Source organism: Chrysochloris asiatica, unplaced genomic scaffold (genome assembly GCF_000296735.1).
Source record: "Chrysochloris asiatica unplaced genomic scaffold, ChrAsi1.0 scaffold00154, whole genome shotgun sequence".
NCBI classification, from domain to species: Eukaryota; Metazoa; Chordata; class Mammalia; order Afrosoricida; family Chrysochloridae; genus Chrysochloris; species Chrysochloris asiatica.
In genome coordinates, this window is record NW_006408672.1 from 1,903,283 (window position 1) to 1,919,700 (window position 16,418).

A 16,418-nucleotide genomic window follows, 5' to 3' on the forward strand; every position below is an offset into this window, starting at 1 on the left:
TTTTGTGGTGTTTCTGTTATAGCAGCACTAGATAACTAAGACATCTTCCTTCCAAAGAGTTTAATACTTTTGTCATTTTAATCTAGATTACTGCACATATTGAGAAACCAACTCAGAAACTGCATTACCTTCCGTTTTTTCCACATCTCTGCTTTTTTCTCTTGATTTTTTGGTGTTGTCTGAAGTCAGACTCTCAGTCCGCTTCTGCAGCTAGGACAGAGTGTACAAAAGGCAAAAATCAGTCTTCCGGAATGAATAGGTGAGCAAGTAATTTTCTTCTTAAGAATTTCTGTTGACTGACAGGGTCTCTGGGTAGTACAAATGGTTATATGCTCAGGTGCTAACAGAAAGGTTGGCAGTTCAAGTCCACCCAGAGGTGCCTCAGAAGAAAATCTTGACAATATGCTTCTAGAAAACTAGCCTTTGAAAACCCCATGGAACACAGTTCTACTCTGACACATAAAGGGTTGTCAGTAATTGGATACAACTAGATAGAACCTGGTTTGGCTGACTGAAGATGCTACAATGTGAAGTCAAGACTGGCACCTAAAACTCTGGTATGCTAGGACAACGACAACGTGGGCTTTCCAGAGACAAAGCGCTGTGCATGAGAGACCTTCTTCATCATCTGAGGACTCACCTGGGCAGTGTCTTGCACCAGTGTACATCCACAATGGGTGCAATGACCCCTGACTGCTGGGGGCTGACCGAGGTGGGGTGGAGACCACAACACACAGGCTGAGCATTTGGACCCAGTGTTCAGTTACCTAATGAGCAAGGTAAGCATGGGCTTATCTCTGATGGGGAATCAATCCCTGTTTAGACCTTTTGTGTGTCCTTGCTAGAGTCCTGGTATGGCACTGCAGGATAATGCACTGGGCCACAAGGTCGGTTTGAATCTCAAAGTTGGTGGTTCAAACTCACCAGCTGCTCCTCAGGAGACCCTATACAGGGTCACTATGAGTTGGAACTGGCTCAACAGCACTTAGCAACAATAACAATGTTGTTTCTGGGGCAGGAGGTGCCTGGGGGTTCCTAGTGTTCCTTTTGGACTTCGTATCTGATACACAGCCTTTACTAGAAGTGTCTGAGGGAGGTGGAAAGAGCCACAAGGCTTGGCTGTGAAGATGCCCTCAGGCTATATATGCTCCTCCGCACACTTTGATCTCAGGCGTGCAGAATTCTAGAGATCTTTCAGTATGTGACCTTTGGCACAGAATCCCACCAGGAGGGCAGACTGCTGGTTACTGGTTGGGATTCGAATCTGCTTGGGAGCATGGACTGAACTCCCACGTGACCAGTGTCACACACAGCAGGCATGTGAATGGGGTGTGGTCCAGGGAGGCCAGGCTGACCCAAGGAAACACATGGAAAACAGCTCATGGGATGATAGGGAGAAAAGGGTGGGGAGAGCATCCCAGTGCAGGGGGAAGTGGGAGTTCTGGGGTGAAGGTGGGAGTCATGGAGTAAACTGTGCAGTGAGGAGACTGCTCTAGCTGCAGCTGGAGAGAGGTGGGCAGGGTGGGGACAAAAGAGAGGTCGGGGGTTGGGGGAGGGCCTCAATTGCTCCAGGTGGCAGGAAACCTCGACAGAGAGATGTGCACACACCAGGCTCCCGACTTGGTCAAAAAAGACCTCACATCTACTCTGAGCCTGTGAGCTTGACCCTTCTCTGAAAATATATCCATACAAAATTATCAACATAAAAATTAGCCTGCTATATCTGGTCAAACATTTCATTAACTCACCCCTAATGTGATGGCATAAGGAGCTCTGGTAGCATAGTGGTTACGAATCGGGTGGCTAACCCCAAGGTCGGCAGTTCGAAACTACCAGCTGTTCTGGGGGGAAAGATGAGGCTTTCAGCTCCCATAAAGATTTACAGCCTCAGAAACCCTGTGCAGGGTCCTATGAGTCGGAACCGACTCCATGGTACTTAACAACAACAACAACAATGTGATTGCATGCTTTGGCACCATAGTCTAAGCACTTGACCAAAGGACGGTTTGAACCACAAGACTGGTGGTTCAAACTCACCAGATGCTCCTCAGAAACCCTATACAGGGTTGCCATGAGTTGGAACTCACTCGACAACAACAAGGTTGCTGATGGCAGGAACTGTGGTTGCCTTTGCAGGGCCAGACCGAGTGATCTTGTGGGTCTTATACGGTCTTTGGCCCGGACATCCCTCACCCCTGCTGCATAGAGTTTCCGAGATGCAGCTGGTGGGTTTGAACTGTCAACCTTGTGGTTAGCAATTCAGTGCTGATGTTACAGCACCGCACCAGGAGTGCCTATCAGTGTGTGTGTGTGTCTCATATTTTCTTTTTATAACTCAGAATTGAGTAAGTTCAGAATTGTTAAGTGCCTTCGAGTCAATTTCGACCCATAGCGACCCTGTATAGGGTTTCTAAGGAGAACCTGGTGAGCTTGAACCACCAACCTTGCAGTTCAAATGACTTTGCAGTCTGACACATTAGTCCACAATGCCACACCAGGACTCCCACACACATATGCACATTCAGAAATATGGTCATCACATGAAGATCATCTATCAACCAAAGACCATGCAGGGCTACTGACAAGGAAGGCATCGACCCAGCTGAGACCCTGACTGAAACTTGTAACACAAATTCCTTTTTGTTTTTTAAAACCGCCCACTGGCAGTGTTTGTGTACCAGCAGCACCAGGTCACTGTGATGGGAAGTCACTTCAGTCAGGGTGCCCTTAGTGTTTCCAATCCTGTAGTCGGGTGGAGAATGGGGGTGCCCACTATGTGTTCCACTCTACCTCTCTCACAGCGTCGTCCCTTTGCTTTAGTTCCTCGTAATGATCTCTGGATTCCCAAAGGGGCCGGAGCATTATTTCTTCAGCCACTGGGAAGAGCTAGGGGGGAAGAACAGAATTGCTTCAGGGTTTGATCAGCAAAAGTGGGAGGAACAAGTGTATGATCCTTGGTCACATGTATCTCAGTGGATCAAATACGAATTCACATCCATACTGGTCATCCAACCTGCTGCCCCAGGTCCAGATTCCCAGATAACGGAGGTATTGGTGTCATTTGATCAGTTTATATCTTGGGACCCATTCTGATTGCCATCCCTGCATCTTTTTTTTATCACACATTTGCCATTTTTTACACGGACGCCTGCAAAAGCAATTCGTTGGCTCTGCCCCACCCTCTGACACATACACCTCATTTTCTGGTCTGCACTCGAAGTAGATAAGCGAAGGCCACTGCCTTGATGTGGCCTCAAGCCCTGGATCTTCTCTGCTGCCTTCAGCCACAGCTCACACCTGGGGGGGAGGCTCTTGGCACTCCCACCTGTCCACTGGGAAACATGCAGGCCTTCCCTGACCTCTCATCCTGGTTCCTTGAGAGCCCTGCGCACACAGTAATGCTTCTCTGCCTCCTTGCACAGGCTCCAAGTTCCCATCGCTGAGCTGCATCCCTGACAGTTAGCATCTCCAGTGACGTGTGTGATGACAGTCACTCACTTTGGTCACGATTTCAAACATCGGGATCAGAACAAACTTGATGAATCCAATCTGGGCTGTAGCTTTGGTCACTTTGTCTCGGTCCATGAATGGAGCCACAGGAAGGCCTTCTGATTTCTCACGGTCGCTCTGTGGGGAACACAGATGATGGTGTTAGAGAAAGGAATGCTAAAAGAATCAAGAGAAGATGAGGATTGCTGTTCTCAGAGGAAGAAAGAGAAGCAACAATTATCAACCATCAACCAACCAACTGAACAAACATAAATTTAGTTGTCTTCGAGTTGACCCCCTACTCATGACAACCCCATGTGTGTCAGAGCAGAACTGCGCTCCACTGGGTTTCCAAAGGCCAGCTCACCAGATCTTTCTTCTGAGGTGCCTCGGGGTGGACTGGATCCATTAAGTTTGGGGTTAGCAGCAGAATACCTTAGCCGTTTGCACCATCCCTGGACTCCCACCAAACCATGCTATACTCACATTAGTGAGAGCAAGGGAAGAGTAGAAGCCGCTAAGTGCTGATTAGGGTGTTCCCTGGATATGCACGGGCAGTGAGGGAGGATGGTGTGGAGGCAGACACCGTTGGTTAGATGTAACACACGCTGTTGTGGCACTGTAGGATCAGCACTGGACTACGAACCACAAGGTAGGTAGTTCAGACCCACCAGCTGCTCTGTACAGGGTCGCTATGCGTCAGAACCAACTTGACGGCACTGAATAACAACAGCAAGAGCTCAGCAACAGAGGCAACCTGCAGGGCTCTTCCTGGCTCGATCAAGCAGTCTACTTAGTGGTTTCTTGTCTTGTTCAATATTTTCTGTTTTAGGCTGACTTCAGGTTTTGAGTGTTTCAGTTCTCCCTCATGTTTATAATATAGATAATGACAGAGAAAGGAGGAGTGAAGTTGTGTGAAGGGCAAGACCACAGGGAGCAGGCTCTGGACAAAGCAGGTAGGCAATGGTACGGGGACACTGTGAGCGCTGATGAAGAGAATTCTGAGAATGCCGGTGTATGCATCTATGCACGCATGCAAGCAGGTATATATATGCATGGGTACGCAGGTGTATGTGTGTATACATGTATGTATATGTGTGCAGGGATACTCAGGTGTATGCATGTATACATGTGTTTTTGTGTGGAAGGGTATTTTGGTGTATGTGTGTATACATATGTGTATACACATGCAGGGGGTACTCAGGTGTATGTGTATACACATGTGTGTATACATGTGCAGGGGTACTCAGGTATATGTATGTAGACATGCATGTATATGCATGCAGGGGTATTCCAGTATATGTGTGTATACATACATGTATATGTATGAAAGGGTATTCTGGTGTATGTGTGTATACATACGCATATACATGTGCAGGAGCACTCAGGTGTATGAGTGTACACATGTGCATGGGTACCCAGGTATATGCATTTATACATGCATGTACATGTGCTCATGGGTACTCAGGTGTATGCATGCACAAACGTGTGTGTATACATGTGCATGGATACTCAGGTGTATGTGTGTGTACATGTATGTGAATATGTGTGCATATGTATTCAGGTATATGTGTATATGTGTGCAGGGGTACTTGGTTGTACTAATCCCTTGGGGCCCCTCTTGTGTCCACAGACCTTGCTCTTGACATTGGGGCAGTTTGCTTGACAAGTTTTTCCCTAATAGTGATTTAGTTAGTGGTCACATGTGGAAGCTTCATAACATCAGCTTTTCAGGTTTGTCACTGTCTTTGATGTTTCAACTTGCAACCCATTTATTTCATTTCTGATGTGCACCTGTCAGCGAGAATTCCTAGAGGCTGGTGAACGTGTCCACTGCCAAATATACTGCCCATCTTGGCACAGCCCTTCAAAGATGAGCCCTCATGAACTGGAGCTAATAGCAGCAATATAAAGGTTAGATGACTTTGCAGTATACGTACCTGTGTAAAATACTCTTCCAACAAACAGTCCACCCAAGGCTCAGCCACTTCCATTGGACGGACCTCATTAGAGATATCACAACACTTGATCAATATCATCTTCAGCTGAAAGGAGATGGTTTGGAATTAGCCCTGGACTGGATGATGTCACTCACTGCTGCTGTTTCTGTTTGTCAGGGAAGGGCATGGTGCTGGGCTGGTGTCACTGTGATTTGCCACCTGCAACCTCTCTGGCGGTCCACTCTGTGGTGGGTGTCGGTACATCTGTATCCAGACCCTCAGCTTCCCTCAGGGAGGATGGGAGCATCCCTGAAGTGTCAGAACCTTTTTTGGAGGGGGCTGGAGTGGTTTGGAAACATATGTTCAGTGTACAGACATTTTGTAATATAGACTATTAATTCAACATTTCAAGAACGCCTTGACTGTTGGGGATACATAAAAACAGAGAACTAAAGCACTGTTAGGAGGCCTAGGTTAACAAAGAGTAATAATAGAAATGCAGGGTGCTTGCGGGAAGCCCTCGAGTGCTGAAGTGATGTGTTAGAGAGACAGGATGAGGAAAGGGGCCCTGGTGAGGAGGATGGTGATTCTACCCCTGGTAGAAATGCTGGTGTAGCTGCTGACCTGCTGGGTGTCCTACAGAACAGGACTCCTATTCTGTCCACTCCTCCAGCTTGGAGTGAGGAAATTATATAGATGCTGAAGGTGGCTTTGGTGTCTGTCCTCTGTTCCCAAACCAGTCCCTGCCTGTGTCAGGTCTCTCTGGCCCGGGGCTCCATCCTGGCTGACGCTCCTGCCTTCACGGGAGAGCACACTTTATTCTCGAGTCTAGCAGAGCAAGATGAGTGTTTCGTACCCATTTCTCTCCCTTAAACCAACACTGGGAAGGAGGGATGAGAACATGTATACAGAGAGCTTTATCAGACGAGGGGTGCTCCTAGTCAGAGCTGCGGCCTTGGAAACCAGCTTTATCAACAACTCACTTCCACACCATGTTCCTCCACATTTTGACGTCTTGTTCTCTGGTCTGACTGGGGTGGTCTGACTCTCGCTTGGCCAGTTCCCAAAAGAGGTCAGATAAACCCACTTACCAGGGTCATATGCTCCTCATTGCTGTAGTCAAAATTCTCCATTTTTTCTTTGAAAGAATCCATGATTTCTGCATGCCTTGCCATGTCAGTGGCCAAGATGAGTGTAATTATTCCCTGGAAAAAGGAAAGAACCAAGTGTTGACATCATGAACAATCTCATTGATTACCTAACGAGCACCTGTGTGTACGGGCGCCCCACACTCATGATTTCATTTGGCCCTCACACAGACTCTTGTTGGTGGTGAAGAGTCACATTCCTGATTTTATAGACAAGGAAATTGAGGCTTGAGGAGGCTGAGGAACTTGCCCAGGTACAAATGGGGCATGGAAGGCTGGGAGTTCAAACTGGGTTTGGTGTCCATGTGTGGGTGAGGTCCTGTGTATGCTGTGGCCTCAGAGAGAAGGCAGACACATGCACAGGCTGCCGGGAACCAATAACTTGTAGACGGACTTGGTAAGTACTGTTGAGTTGGCCCCCGGTTCATGGTGACCCCTCGCACAATGAAATGAGATACTGTCTGGTCCTGCACCATCCTCTTCATCTGCTGCAGACCCATAGGGTTTTCACTGGCTGATTTTCAAAAGTAGCTCGATCACCAGGCCTTTCTTCTTCATCTTAGTCTGGAAGTTCTGCTGAAGCCTCTTCACCATTATGGTGGTGGTCATGGTGATGTGCTGTGGAGTCGGTTCCGACTCATAGTGACCCTGTATAGGGTTTCCGAGGATGTAAATCTTTGTGGGAGCAGAAAGCCTCATTTTTCTCCCGTAGATTGGCTGGTAGTTTCGAATTGCTGACCTTGACGTTAGCAGCCCGACTCATAACCACTACACTACCAGAGCTCCTTCTTCAACATTATAGCAACATGGAAACCCCTCCTGACAAATTGGTAGTGTCCACATGGTGTATTGGCTAGAAAAAATCTGGATCTCCATATAGAAGATAATTCTACCATAGAAACATCAATCCTCAGGCAAATTGGTTTGCCATTATATGTACTCACAGATCTAGCAGGTTTTAGCCAAGGACAAAATTTCCCCCTAGATTTAACTATCTAGATAGATGCTTCATCCCTCCCTTGCTGGAGGTCAGTGACTGATTTTTTTAACAGTATTTTTTTCCTATTATGTAATCTATATGTGGTAATATGGATACCTAATGTAATTACCAGTCAGAATACCTTGAGCAGCATTCTCCTATTAACAAATGTATAAATGGTGATGGAAAGAGTTTTCTATTTTAAAAATGTAAATAATGCATTACCTTGTCAACCACACATTGGTTTAGTACAAGTAGCATAATTCAAAACCACGGCCATCCATTTATTTATATACCCATCATCCAACAGTCATTCATAATCATTCTTTCCTTTCATCCATCCATTTATTCCTCAAGCATTTAGAGAACACATCTCTCTGCCAGGTATGTCTCATTTTGTCAAAAATACAAAATAAATACAATAAAACCAAAGCATCAAATACAAAACCTAAATCTGCTAATGCTGTTGTGAAGTGCCATCGAGTGGATTTCGACTCATAGTGACCCTGTTTAGGGTTTTCGAGGCTTTACATCTTCATGGGAGCAGAAAGCCTTATCTTTCTTCTATGGAGTGGCGGGTGGACTCAAACTGCGGGTCTTGTGGTTTGCAGTCTAGTGCTTATTGTATGGAGCCACTGGGCTCCCCAAATCAGCTAATATAGGTCATCTCAAGTGTATTCAGAGAGGGGGAATCACTGGCATTTTTCAATATGCAATTTATCTGTAAAGATTTCATGATTTATTTGTAAAGAATTTATTCAGTCACCTCTCAAAATCTTCAAAGGCAAACTCTTAAAAAATTGTAACTGATTTTACCTTAAGAAGAAGGTCTTATTTTAAAGTCAGTAAAATATTTGAAGGAGCTCTGGTAGCGTAGTGGTTACGAATTGGGCTGCTAACCTCAGGGTTCCGCAGTTTGAAACTACCAGTCGTTTTGCAGGAGAAAGAAGAGGTTTTCTGTTCCTGTAAAGATTTATAGCCTTGGAAACCCTGTACAGGGTCGCTATGAGTCAGAACCGACTCCACGGCACATAACAACAACAACAACAAAATGTTTGAAGTAGGACAACCGTTGTCTGCCCCGTAGTGGCTGGAATGAGGACATCCTGTTCATAGGTTGGCTGCTCCTCCAGGATGCTGCTCTGATACCTTGTTGGGCTGAGTCTTGCACAAAGGGGGTGTGCAACATGCTCTGCTTCTCCAAGTTCTCTTCCTGGAGGCTTTCTCACTGGCCAGCCACTAGGGGCAGCAGCGGCCAATGCCATGTGCCTTCTTTATGATTTGCACCTTCACCTACTTATCAAAACAACACATGGCACATGCTTGCCAGGTGGTTCCAGATATGTGTAGGAGGGGCCGGGAGGTCTGCAGATAAAGAGGAGATAATTGTACCAGGAACTAATGATTCAATAAGGACTATAATTGGGTACTGCATTTAGCTTTGAACTTCCTGGAAGTGTGGACAAATTGGGAAACAATGGTTATGAGGCTGTTGCCCTCTGATAAAAGTGAAGCTTATCAGGTCTCCAGGAGGGAGATGGGTGCTTTCCTGGCACTGTTGCCAGAGAGACTCTGCAAGGAAAGTTATTAAGACACAGAATGGACGGGGTTTTCTGCTGTGAAAGGGCACAGCATGGCTCCTCAAGGACACTGAAGATAGTTCCTTGTCTTTGTTTCCTGAGGCTGCCATACAAAATAGGAGACCTGCTAGCATGGTGGTTAAAGTGCTCAGCTGCTAACAAAAAGATCAGTGGGTCAAATCCACCAGCTGCTCTGTAGGAGAAAGATGAGGCAGTCTGCTTCCAGAAAGTTTTACAGCCTTGGGAACCCTAGGAGGTGCTATGCATCAGAATAGATTTGATGGCAGTGGGTTGGGGCCATAAAAAATGACCATAGTCTGATGGCTTGAATGAAATAACAGAAATGGATTCTCTCATAGTTCTACTGATCAAGTCCAAAATCAGGGTATTGGCAGGGCTGATTCTTCCTGTAAGCTCTGAGGAAAACTCTGCTCCATGCCTTTTGCAGCTTCTGGTGGCTCCAGGTTGTCCTTGGCTTTGAGATACATCCCTCCATCTTCTGCACACCTGGCTTTCTCTGCATATCTAATGTCTTCTGTCTCTTATATGGATACTGTTATTGGATTTTGAACCCATGGGAGTAATCCAGGAAGATTTCCTCATCTCAGGATCCTCCACTTAATCACATCTGCAAAGACCCTTTTTCCACATCAGGTCACATTCATAGGTCCTGGGGTCAGGAATGGTCATATTTTTTTGGGGGGCCACCACTCTACCCCACTACACTCCTCGAAGAGATCATTCTGATATCTGTCTTCCCTTAAAATGTCAATGGGGGAATTCAATGGGGGACATCCTGTTCTACAGCCAGAGGGCCCTCACCCCACAGACCTGTCTAAGCTGCTTGAATCCATCTGGCTGCACGTTGGAGAAGATGTTACACTCGGGCTGGATGAGGATCTGGAAGGCCACGGCACAATGGTGGTTCTCCAGGGGTGAGATGTCATTGTAGCGAACTGCCAGCTCTGTGCGTGCATTAATCTGATACCTGGAAATGCAAGAGAGATCCCAGGGAGGCCATAAAGACCCATGTTCCTGCCCTCAGAGGCTGCATGGCAGGGGAACAACCCTGAGTACATAAGTAGCACCTGCGGACTAGAAGACAGGCCACAATGGGACTGAAGAAACAGACCAAGGTCTGGAGCTGCCAGGAACTCAACTTTTCACATCCCTCCTCCCTCTGATAGCCTGAAAGTCTTTTAAAAAGAAAGGAAAGGAGGGAAGGAAGAACCATGTACGTACGTGTTGTTGTATCCTGGGTGATCCAAATCATGGCAGATAGCTGCGGTCATCAAGGTCAAGATGTCCATTTGGGAAAACTTCTCCTGGATGGGGAAACATAACTCAGACAGGAGAGCCAGGAGGGGGTGGGAATCGTTGGGCAGTGAGGGGAATGGGTGATATGGGCAGGACAAAGCCTCTTCCGGCCATCATGGACCTCTCAGTCTGTGGGAGAGAACCTGTCTATTCTCCTGGGTGGCTGAGCTGTATGGCCCACCTGCTTATTTAATTGTAGGAGCAGCCTCAGTCTTTGGAAAGCTGATGGGCTGGAGCGGGGGACTACCCTGGTGGATGTTGGACTTCTGGGGAGTAGGAACAGTGGGCTGGGTGGTGACTGAGGCAGCAGGGGGCCCACGCCAGGACCCACCTGGAGACCACAGAGCCAAATCATGCTGTACATCATCTGGGTCACGCAGAAGCAGTGCCGGAAGTTATGGAAAGGGTTGTTCCTGTAGTTGTCGTGCACACAGAGCTGTGGGAGAGACTGGGCTCAACTGTGGGTCTGGCTGCCCTCCACCCACAGAGGCTCAGTATGAACCTTCCTCCCTGCCTTCTCACTGGGTCTATCTCTAAGCTCTCTGCTGCATACCCATCTGAACCCGTTGCCAAGGGCGGTGGTAGTGTTTATGTGCCGTGGAGTCAGTTCTGACTCATAGCCCTGGGATTGCCAATGGTAAAGGGATGATGGATCAGGAAAACTACATGTGGCACCAGAAGGCAGGGGTTCCCACTCTTGGAGGTGGTGTGAGGAGCCACATGGGACATGAGGGGCTCTGGATCCCCAAATCACCATGAAACCACTTTGTTGTTGTTAAATGCCATTTAGTCAGTTCCAACTCATGGCTACACAGTATAGAGTTTCTGAGGAGCAGCTTTGAAGCGTTGACCTTGCAAGTTCAAACCAACCCTACAGTCTAGTGCTTATCCTACAGTGCCATACCAGGATTCTAAGCAATCCTTTATTCTACAAAAGGATCTGTTGATACACACACACACACACACACACACACACACACACACACGCATGCACGCACACTATGTACACATGTGCACACAATATTGACACACGCATGCATATATACTCATATACACATGTGCACAAATGTACATACATGCACACCTATACATACACTGCTGTTCTAGAATACAGTGCTTCACTTGACTCTCCTGGTTCCTATCTCATTCTCCCACCAGGGCAGAAGCCTGGGAGGTAGAGAATGTTTTGGTGGAAGGATAGACGGGGATTAGGTGATGTTTTCCTGGAGTTCCCATGGGAACATTCCCTCTATCTGGAGGCAGCCCAAGGCCCTCAGGAAGATGTCAACAGTCAGCTGTCTTGTAACCAAGGAATCATGTGCACCAGAAAGACAGCAAGTGGGTCTGGCACTTACCAACCACCTCTTCAGGGTGATGGGGTTGATGTTGAAGTCTCTGACCAGGCCAAGGTCATGGTACATGTGTTCTAAGCAGCTCAGCATCTGTGGACAATGGGAAGGGATGGTCTACAGAAGAAGTGGGTGAGTTCAGATCCCTTCTATCCCCAGACCTGGGAAGACCACAACAAGGTCAATCCTTGATGGGTTCTCAGACCAGTCTCCTTCCCAGAGGGCAGAGTTGGGCCAGTGAGACTTGGGAGAAAAGCTGTTTATTGGGGTTTTCAAGAGCACCAAGGAAAGATGTAGGGGCTTGAAGGAGCAGTCAGGACCTTCTGGGATTGGAAGAGCCTGATCAGTGGTCAACAAGAGTTCTTTGCAAGAAGGGACAGCAATTTGATGACCACATAAAAATGATTTTACTTATTTTTACACATGAAAACCACTACCCATCAGTTTGCCATACTGTGGTAGTTTACAGGTTGCCGTGATGCTGGAAGCAATACCACTGGTATTTCAAATATCGGCAAGGACACTCATGGTGGACAGGTTTCAGTGGAGCTTCCGGACTAAGACAGACTAGGGAAAAAGGCTTAGTGATAGACTTCTGAAAACCAAGCAATGGAAACATTGTGAATTACAATAAAATACTGTCTGGTACAGTGCTGGAAGATGAACCCTATACGTTGGAAGTCACTCAAAGCACACAGTGGTCAGTCACATCAATGGACTTGAACATATCAGCGATTGTGAAAATGGAACAAGACCAGGCGACGTTTTGTTCTGTTATACGAGGCTGCCTTAAGTAGGAGTCGATTCAACAGCAATTAACAACAATAGCAAACATGTAAAGATCAATCTCAGGCTGCAAGGCAGTAGGACATAGTTCTACCTAATATGGGTCTAAGGCTGGGATGTCTTCGCTGGCCTGAGCGCTCATTTTTAGCTGATGAAGAATCGACACTGACTTACAGAGACCTCATGTGTACAGAGCAGAACTGATGCACAGGGTTTGCAACTAGGGATCAAAACAGCTTTGGTAAATTTCATCCAAAAACACTGACTTTTACTCCTGGGCAGGCCATAGGCACTTTGTATTGTCTTCATCGTTTCATTGTACTGTCCTGAAGGTGACCCTCAGCTTGGTGAGCTCCCCCCTCCTGAACTTTATTTCATGGAGCTTAGATTCTATACAAGACTGTGCTCAAGTTGAAATAGGTTTCGTTTTTAGTCCCAAGGAGGAATCATTGTCATTGTTGAGATCTATTTAAATATAGCTCAGAGCTTTGGGGCTAATTAAGCGAGAAAGGAAAAGATTAAATGATTTCACAAAATCACAAAATATGACTTGACAAGAGTAGATGTTGCTTTTTGGGAAAAGCGGGTCTTAGAGAGGGCAGAGATGCAGGAGCTCTGAAAAATGGGGAGAGTTAAGTGTTTCTGAGCAGTGCCTGGCACAGGGTCACTCTATCGGTGTCCTGCCCTGGAGTGGTCCCCAGCTGCTCTGGTGCCTGCCTGAAGCAATGGGCCTGCAATGGACCTTGGAGTCTGGCTCTTTGCCCACTCTGCTCGATGTATGACTTCCTCTTCAGAAAGCCCAGAACCCATCCTTACCTGTTATGCAATATTTGAGAGCTGGAGATGCTGTAAGTCAGCTGAACTTTTGCAGACCCAGCTCTATAATCAAGGTATTGATAACATGGCTATGAAAGCAAAGAATACTTTGGGAATTTTATAGAATCCTGGTGTGGTGTTGTAGGATAAGCACTGGACTGTGAACAACTAGGCTGGCAGTTCAAACCCACCAGCTGCTCCTTGGAAACCCTACACAGTCAGAACTGACTTGAAGGCACTTAACAACAAAATTAGAAAAATCAGGTGTCACCTCAAATGCACGATTGGGAATTTGGGTTTTGATCAAGGGAGATTCCTTGCAGTATGCTCTAACCACACACTTGCCTTCCTTGAAGGAAAAGTGCCTACGTAGACTGGAAAATGTGCCCTGGTGGCAGGCTTGGGGAATGATGACCCTTACAGGAACCCCTTACAGACTGTTAGGACAGTTCAGGAGGAGTCCTGGTGTGGCGCTGTGGGATAATGTGCTGGACTACAAGGTGTATTTCAACTGTAAGGTCAGTGGTTCAAATTCACTAGCTGTTTCTCGGAAACCCTATACAGGGTTGCTATGAGTCAGAACTGACTCAATGGTACTTAACAATAACAATAGGAGCCCAGGAAGGCTTGGACAAAAGGCAAGGGTAGACTGGTTTCCTGGGCCTGCAATCCAGGTTGCTTGGTCAGTTGGCTGGATTCCCCCAGATTGATGGGTGGCATATATGCCCATGCCGGCACTTACTGTCCAGAACTGATGGTCCTCTCACTGTCTAGGACCTAGTATGGATTCAATTGTGTTGTGTCACCTAAGAAAGATTTGTTGAAGTCCTAACTTGGGTACCTCTGAAAGTGACCTTGTTTAGAAAGATCTTACCAGGGTGACAAGATCATATAGGGGTAGGAAGAGTCCCTAATCCCTTCTGAGTGGTGTCTTGTAAAACAGAAAAGACAGAGAGGGGCACACACAGGGCGAAGGTGTCATGTGACGTGCTGGAAGCTAATGGTGCAACAGCCTCACTTTCTTGGAATTTCAGACCTGTCACTGCTGCTGGGTCTTGTCATAGAGTGGAGCTGGGGCAAACTGTCTGCATCTCTTTGCATGGGAAAGCTGAAAGGAGTCCTTAGATCTTAATGTGTTGAAAACAGTTAGGCCCAATGGCCAATCTGAAGGACTTTTGATTTTCCTGAGGTTCAGAAAAAAAAGGTGTATAACTCATATCTTTAGATAACTTGCCAGTAACTGCCAAGTGTGTCCCTGACTTATGGGGACCCCAAACACAGGGAAACAAAAGCTGTCTGGTCCGGCACCACCCCCATGATTGGTTGTAGATCAGATCGTTGCGATATGTAGGGTTTCATAAGCTTAATTTCACAAGAAGATCACCAGGCCTTTCTTCCTAATCCACTTCAGTCAAGAAGCTCTGCGGAAACCCATTCAACATCTTAGGAACACTCAGTCTTTACCGGCAGATGGGTGTGGCTATGCATGAGGTGCACTGGCGGGGAAGTGAGCCTGGTCTCCTGCAAAGGAAGTGAGAATCCTACCACTGGACCACCACTGCCCCCACATTAGATAATTAGATATACAAAAATATCCATTTTAGTGTTTTCTCAGCAAAAGAGAAATTTAAAAATCTTGCTGAAAAAAGCTCACCGTTCCTTTTCCATTTAATCCTACATTTCCTTTGTTCTGGTTATAGCACAGCCTCCTGGGCCTTGCCACCGCTGACCACTTTATCTCAGCAGAACATGCCGATTTAAGCCCCTTTTGTTGGGACATGTTTCCTCTAACTCATTGGAGTACCACAGCCTGTGTTTTCTTCCTCCACCTGTTGGCACAACACCTGGCTGGCTCAAGCAGGGTTGACTCTGTAGTTAGAATCAATAGATGACCCCTTGGGAACTCAAAAGAATGTTCTGAGGAAGGCTGACCTCCTGGGAGCTCCAGCGTCTGAAGAGTTCCTTCACTTGAAGACTTTCTTCTTTGCTCATGAAGTCTCCCTGAGTTCTGTTTCCAGGACCCTCCTGAGCCTACACAGTCTGAGCTAAAAGTTGGAGCTGAAAACTTGATTTTTGTTCTTAAAAGAACACTAAAGAAAAATCACAGAGGAGGAGGACCAAGGAGCATGCTAGAGAGGGTGAATTTATGCTTTCCCAAGCAGCTCATATGAAAGTCAGTCACCACTGGGGATCTTCCTACATACCTCGTTGGGCTCCCAAAGCCAGACATCAAAGGTTGGCTTCCGTAGAGCGTCGATGGTCTCTGGAGAGAGCAGGTACTAGAAAGGATAACAGTTTGGTGTTAACAGGGAACCTGTGGGCTTCTGTCTCTGGTACAACAGCTGGTGACTTTGGATTTCCATGATGGTGTTTCCTCCATTTTCTCTTTGTTCCCCTCTGAAACATACCTGCATCCAGACCAAAGCCTACATTCTATAAAAATTCTAGGAAGGAAAAAAGCTATAGGTACAGAAATCTCATCAGTGGTCACCACGAGAAAATGCGTGGAAGAAAAGGGAAGAGACAGCAAAGGGGCCTGAGGGAACTTTCAGAGGCAATGGAAATGATCCACACCTTCAATGTGGCATAGGATATATGACTCTCTCTCTATATATATACGTATATGAGTTGCAGTCATGTCAGCTCTGACTTATAACAACCCCATGTGAATCAGAGTAAAACTGCTCCACAAGCTTTTTAATGACTGATTTTTCAGAAGTTGATCACCAGGCCTTTCTTCCATGGTGCCTGTGGCTGGACTCAACCTTCAACCTTTGGGCTAGTAGCCTACATGCAGTAACTACCCATACACTCCATGTGACTATATTGTTGTTGTTAAGTGCTGTCGAGTTGATTCTGACCCATAGTGACCCTGTATAGGGTTTCTGAGGAGAGTTTGAACCGCCGATCTTGCAGTTCAAATGATTTTGCAGTCTGGTGCATTAATCCACAGTGCCACACCAGGACTCCATGTGACTATATAAATTTGTCAAGATCCACAGTACTCTGTAGCT

The 16,418-nt window shown here is 46.6% G+C and overlaps 1 protein-coding gene across 1 annotated transcript in view; it reads right to left on the reverse strand.

The window, feature by feature from the left end:
- PDE9A (phosphodiesterase 9A) overlaps positions 1–16,418 on the reverse strand; it is a 171,424-nt gene that overhangs the window by 21,070 nt on the left and 133,936 nt on the right. The window contains exons 8-17 of the mRNA XM_006870848.1: positions 15,609–15,683; positions 11,809–11,895; positions 10,785–10,889; positions 10,379–10,461; positions 9,968–10,124; positions 6,521–6,634; positions 5,430–5,534; positions 3,499–3,627; positions 2,791–2,886; positions 129–210 (exon numbers count right to left, since the gene is read on the reverse strand). Of these exons, the coding sequence (XP_006870910.1) occupies positions 129–210; positions 2,791–2,886; positions 3,499–3,627; positions 5,430–5,534; positions 6,521–6,634; positions 9,968–10,124; positions 10,379–10,461; positions 10,785–10,889; positions 11,809–11,895; positions 15,609–15,683 (1,033 nt within the window). The remainder of the gene's footprint in view (positions 1–128; positions 211–2,790; positions 2,887–3,498; positions 3,628–5,429; positions 5,535–6,520; positions 6,635–9,967; positions 10,125–10,378; positions 10,462–10,784; positions 10,890–11,808; positions 11,896–15,608; positions 15,684–16,418) is intronic.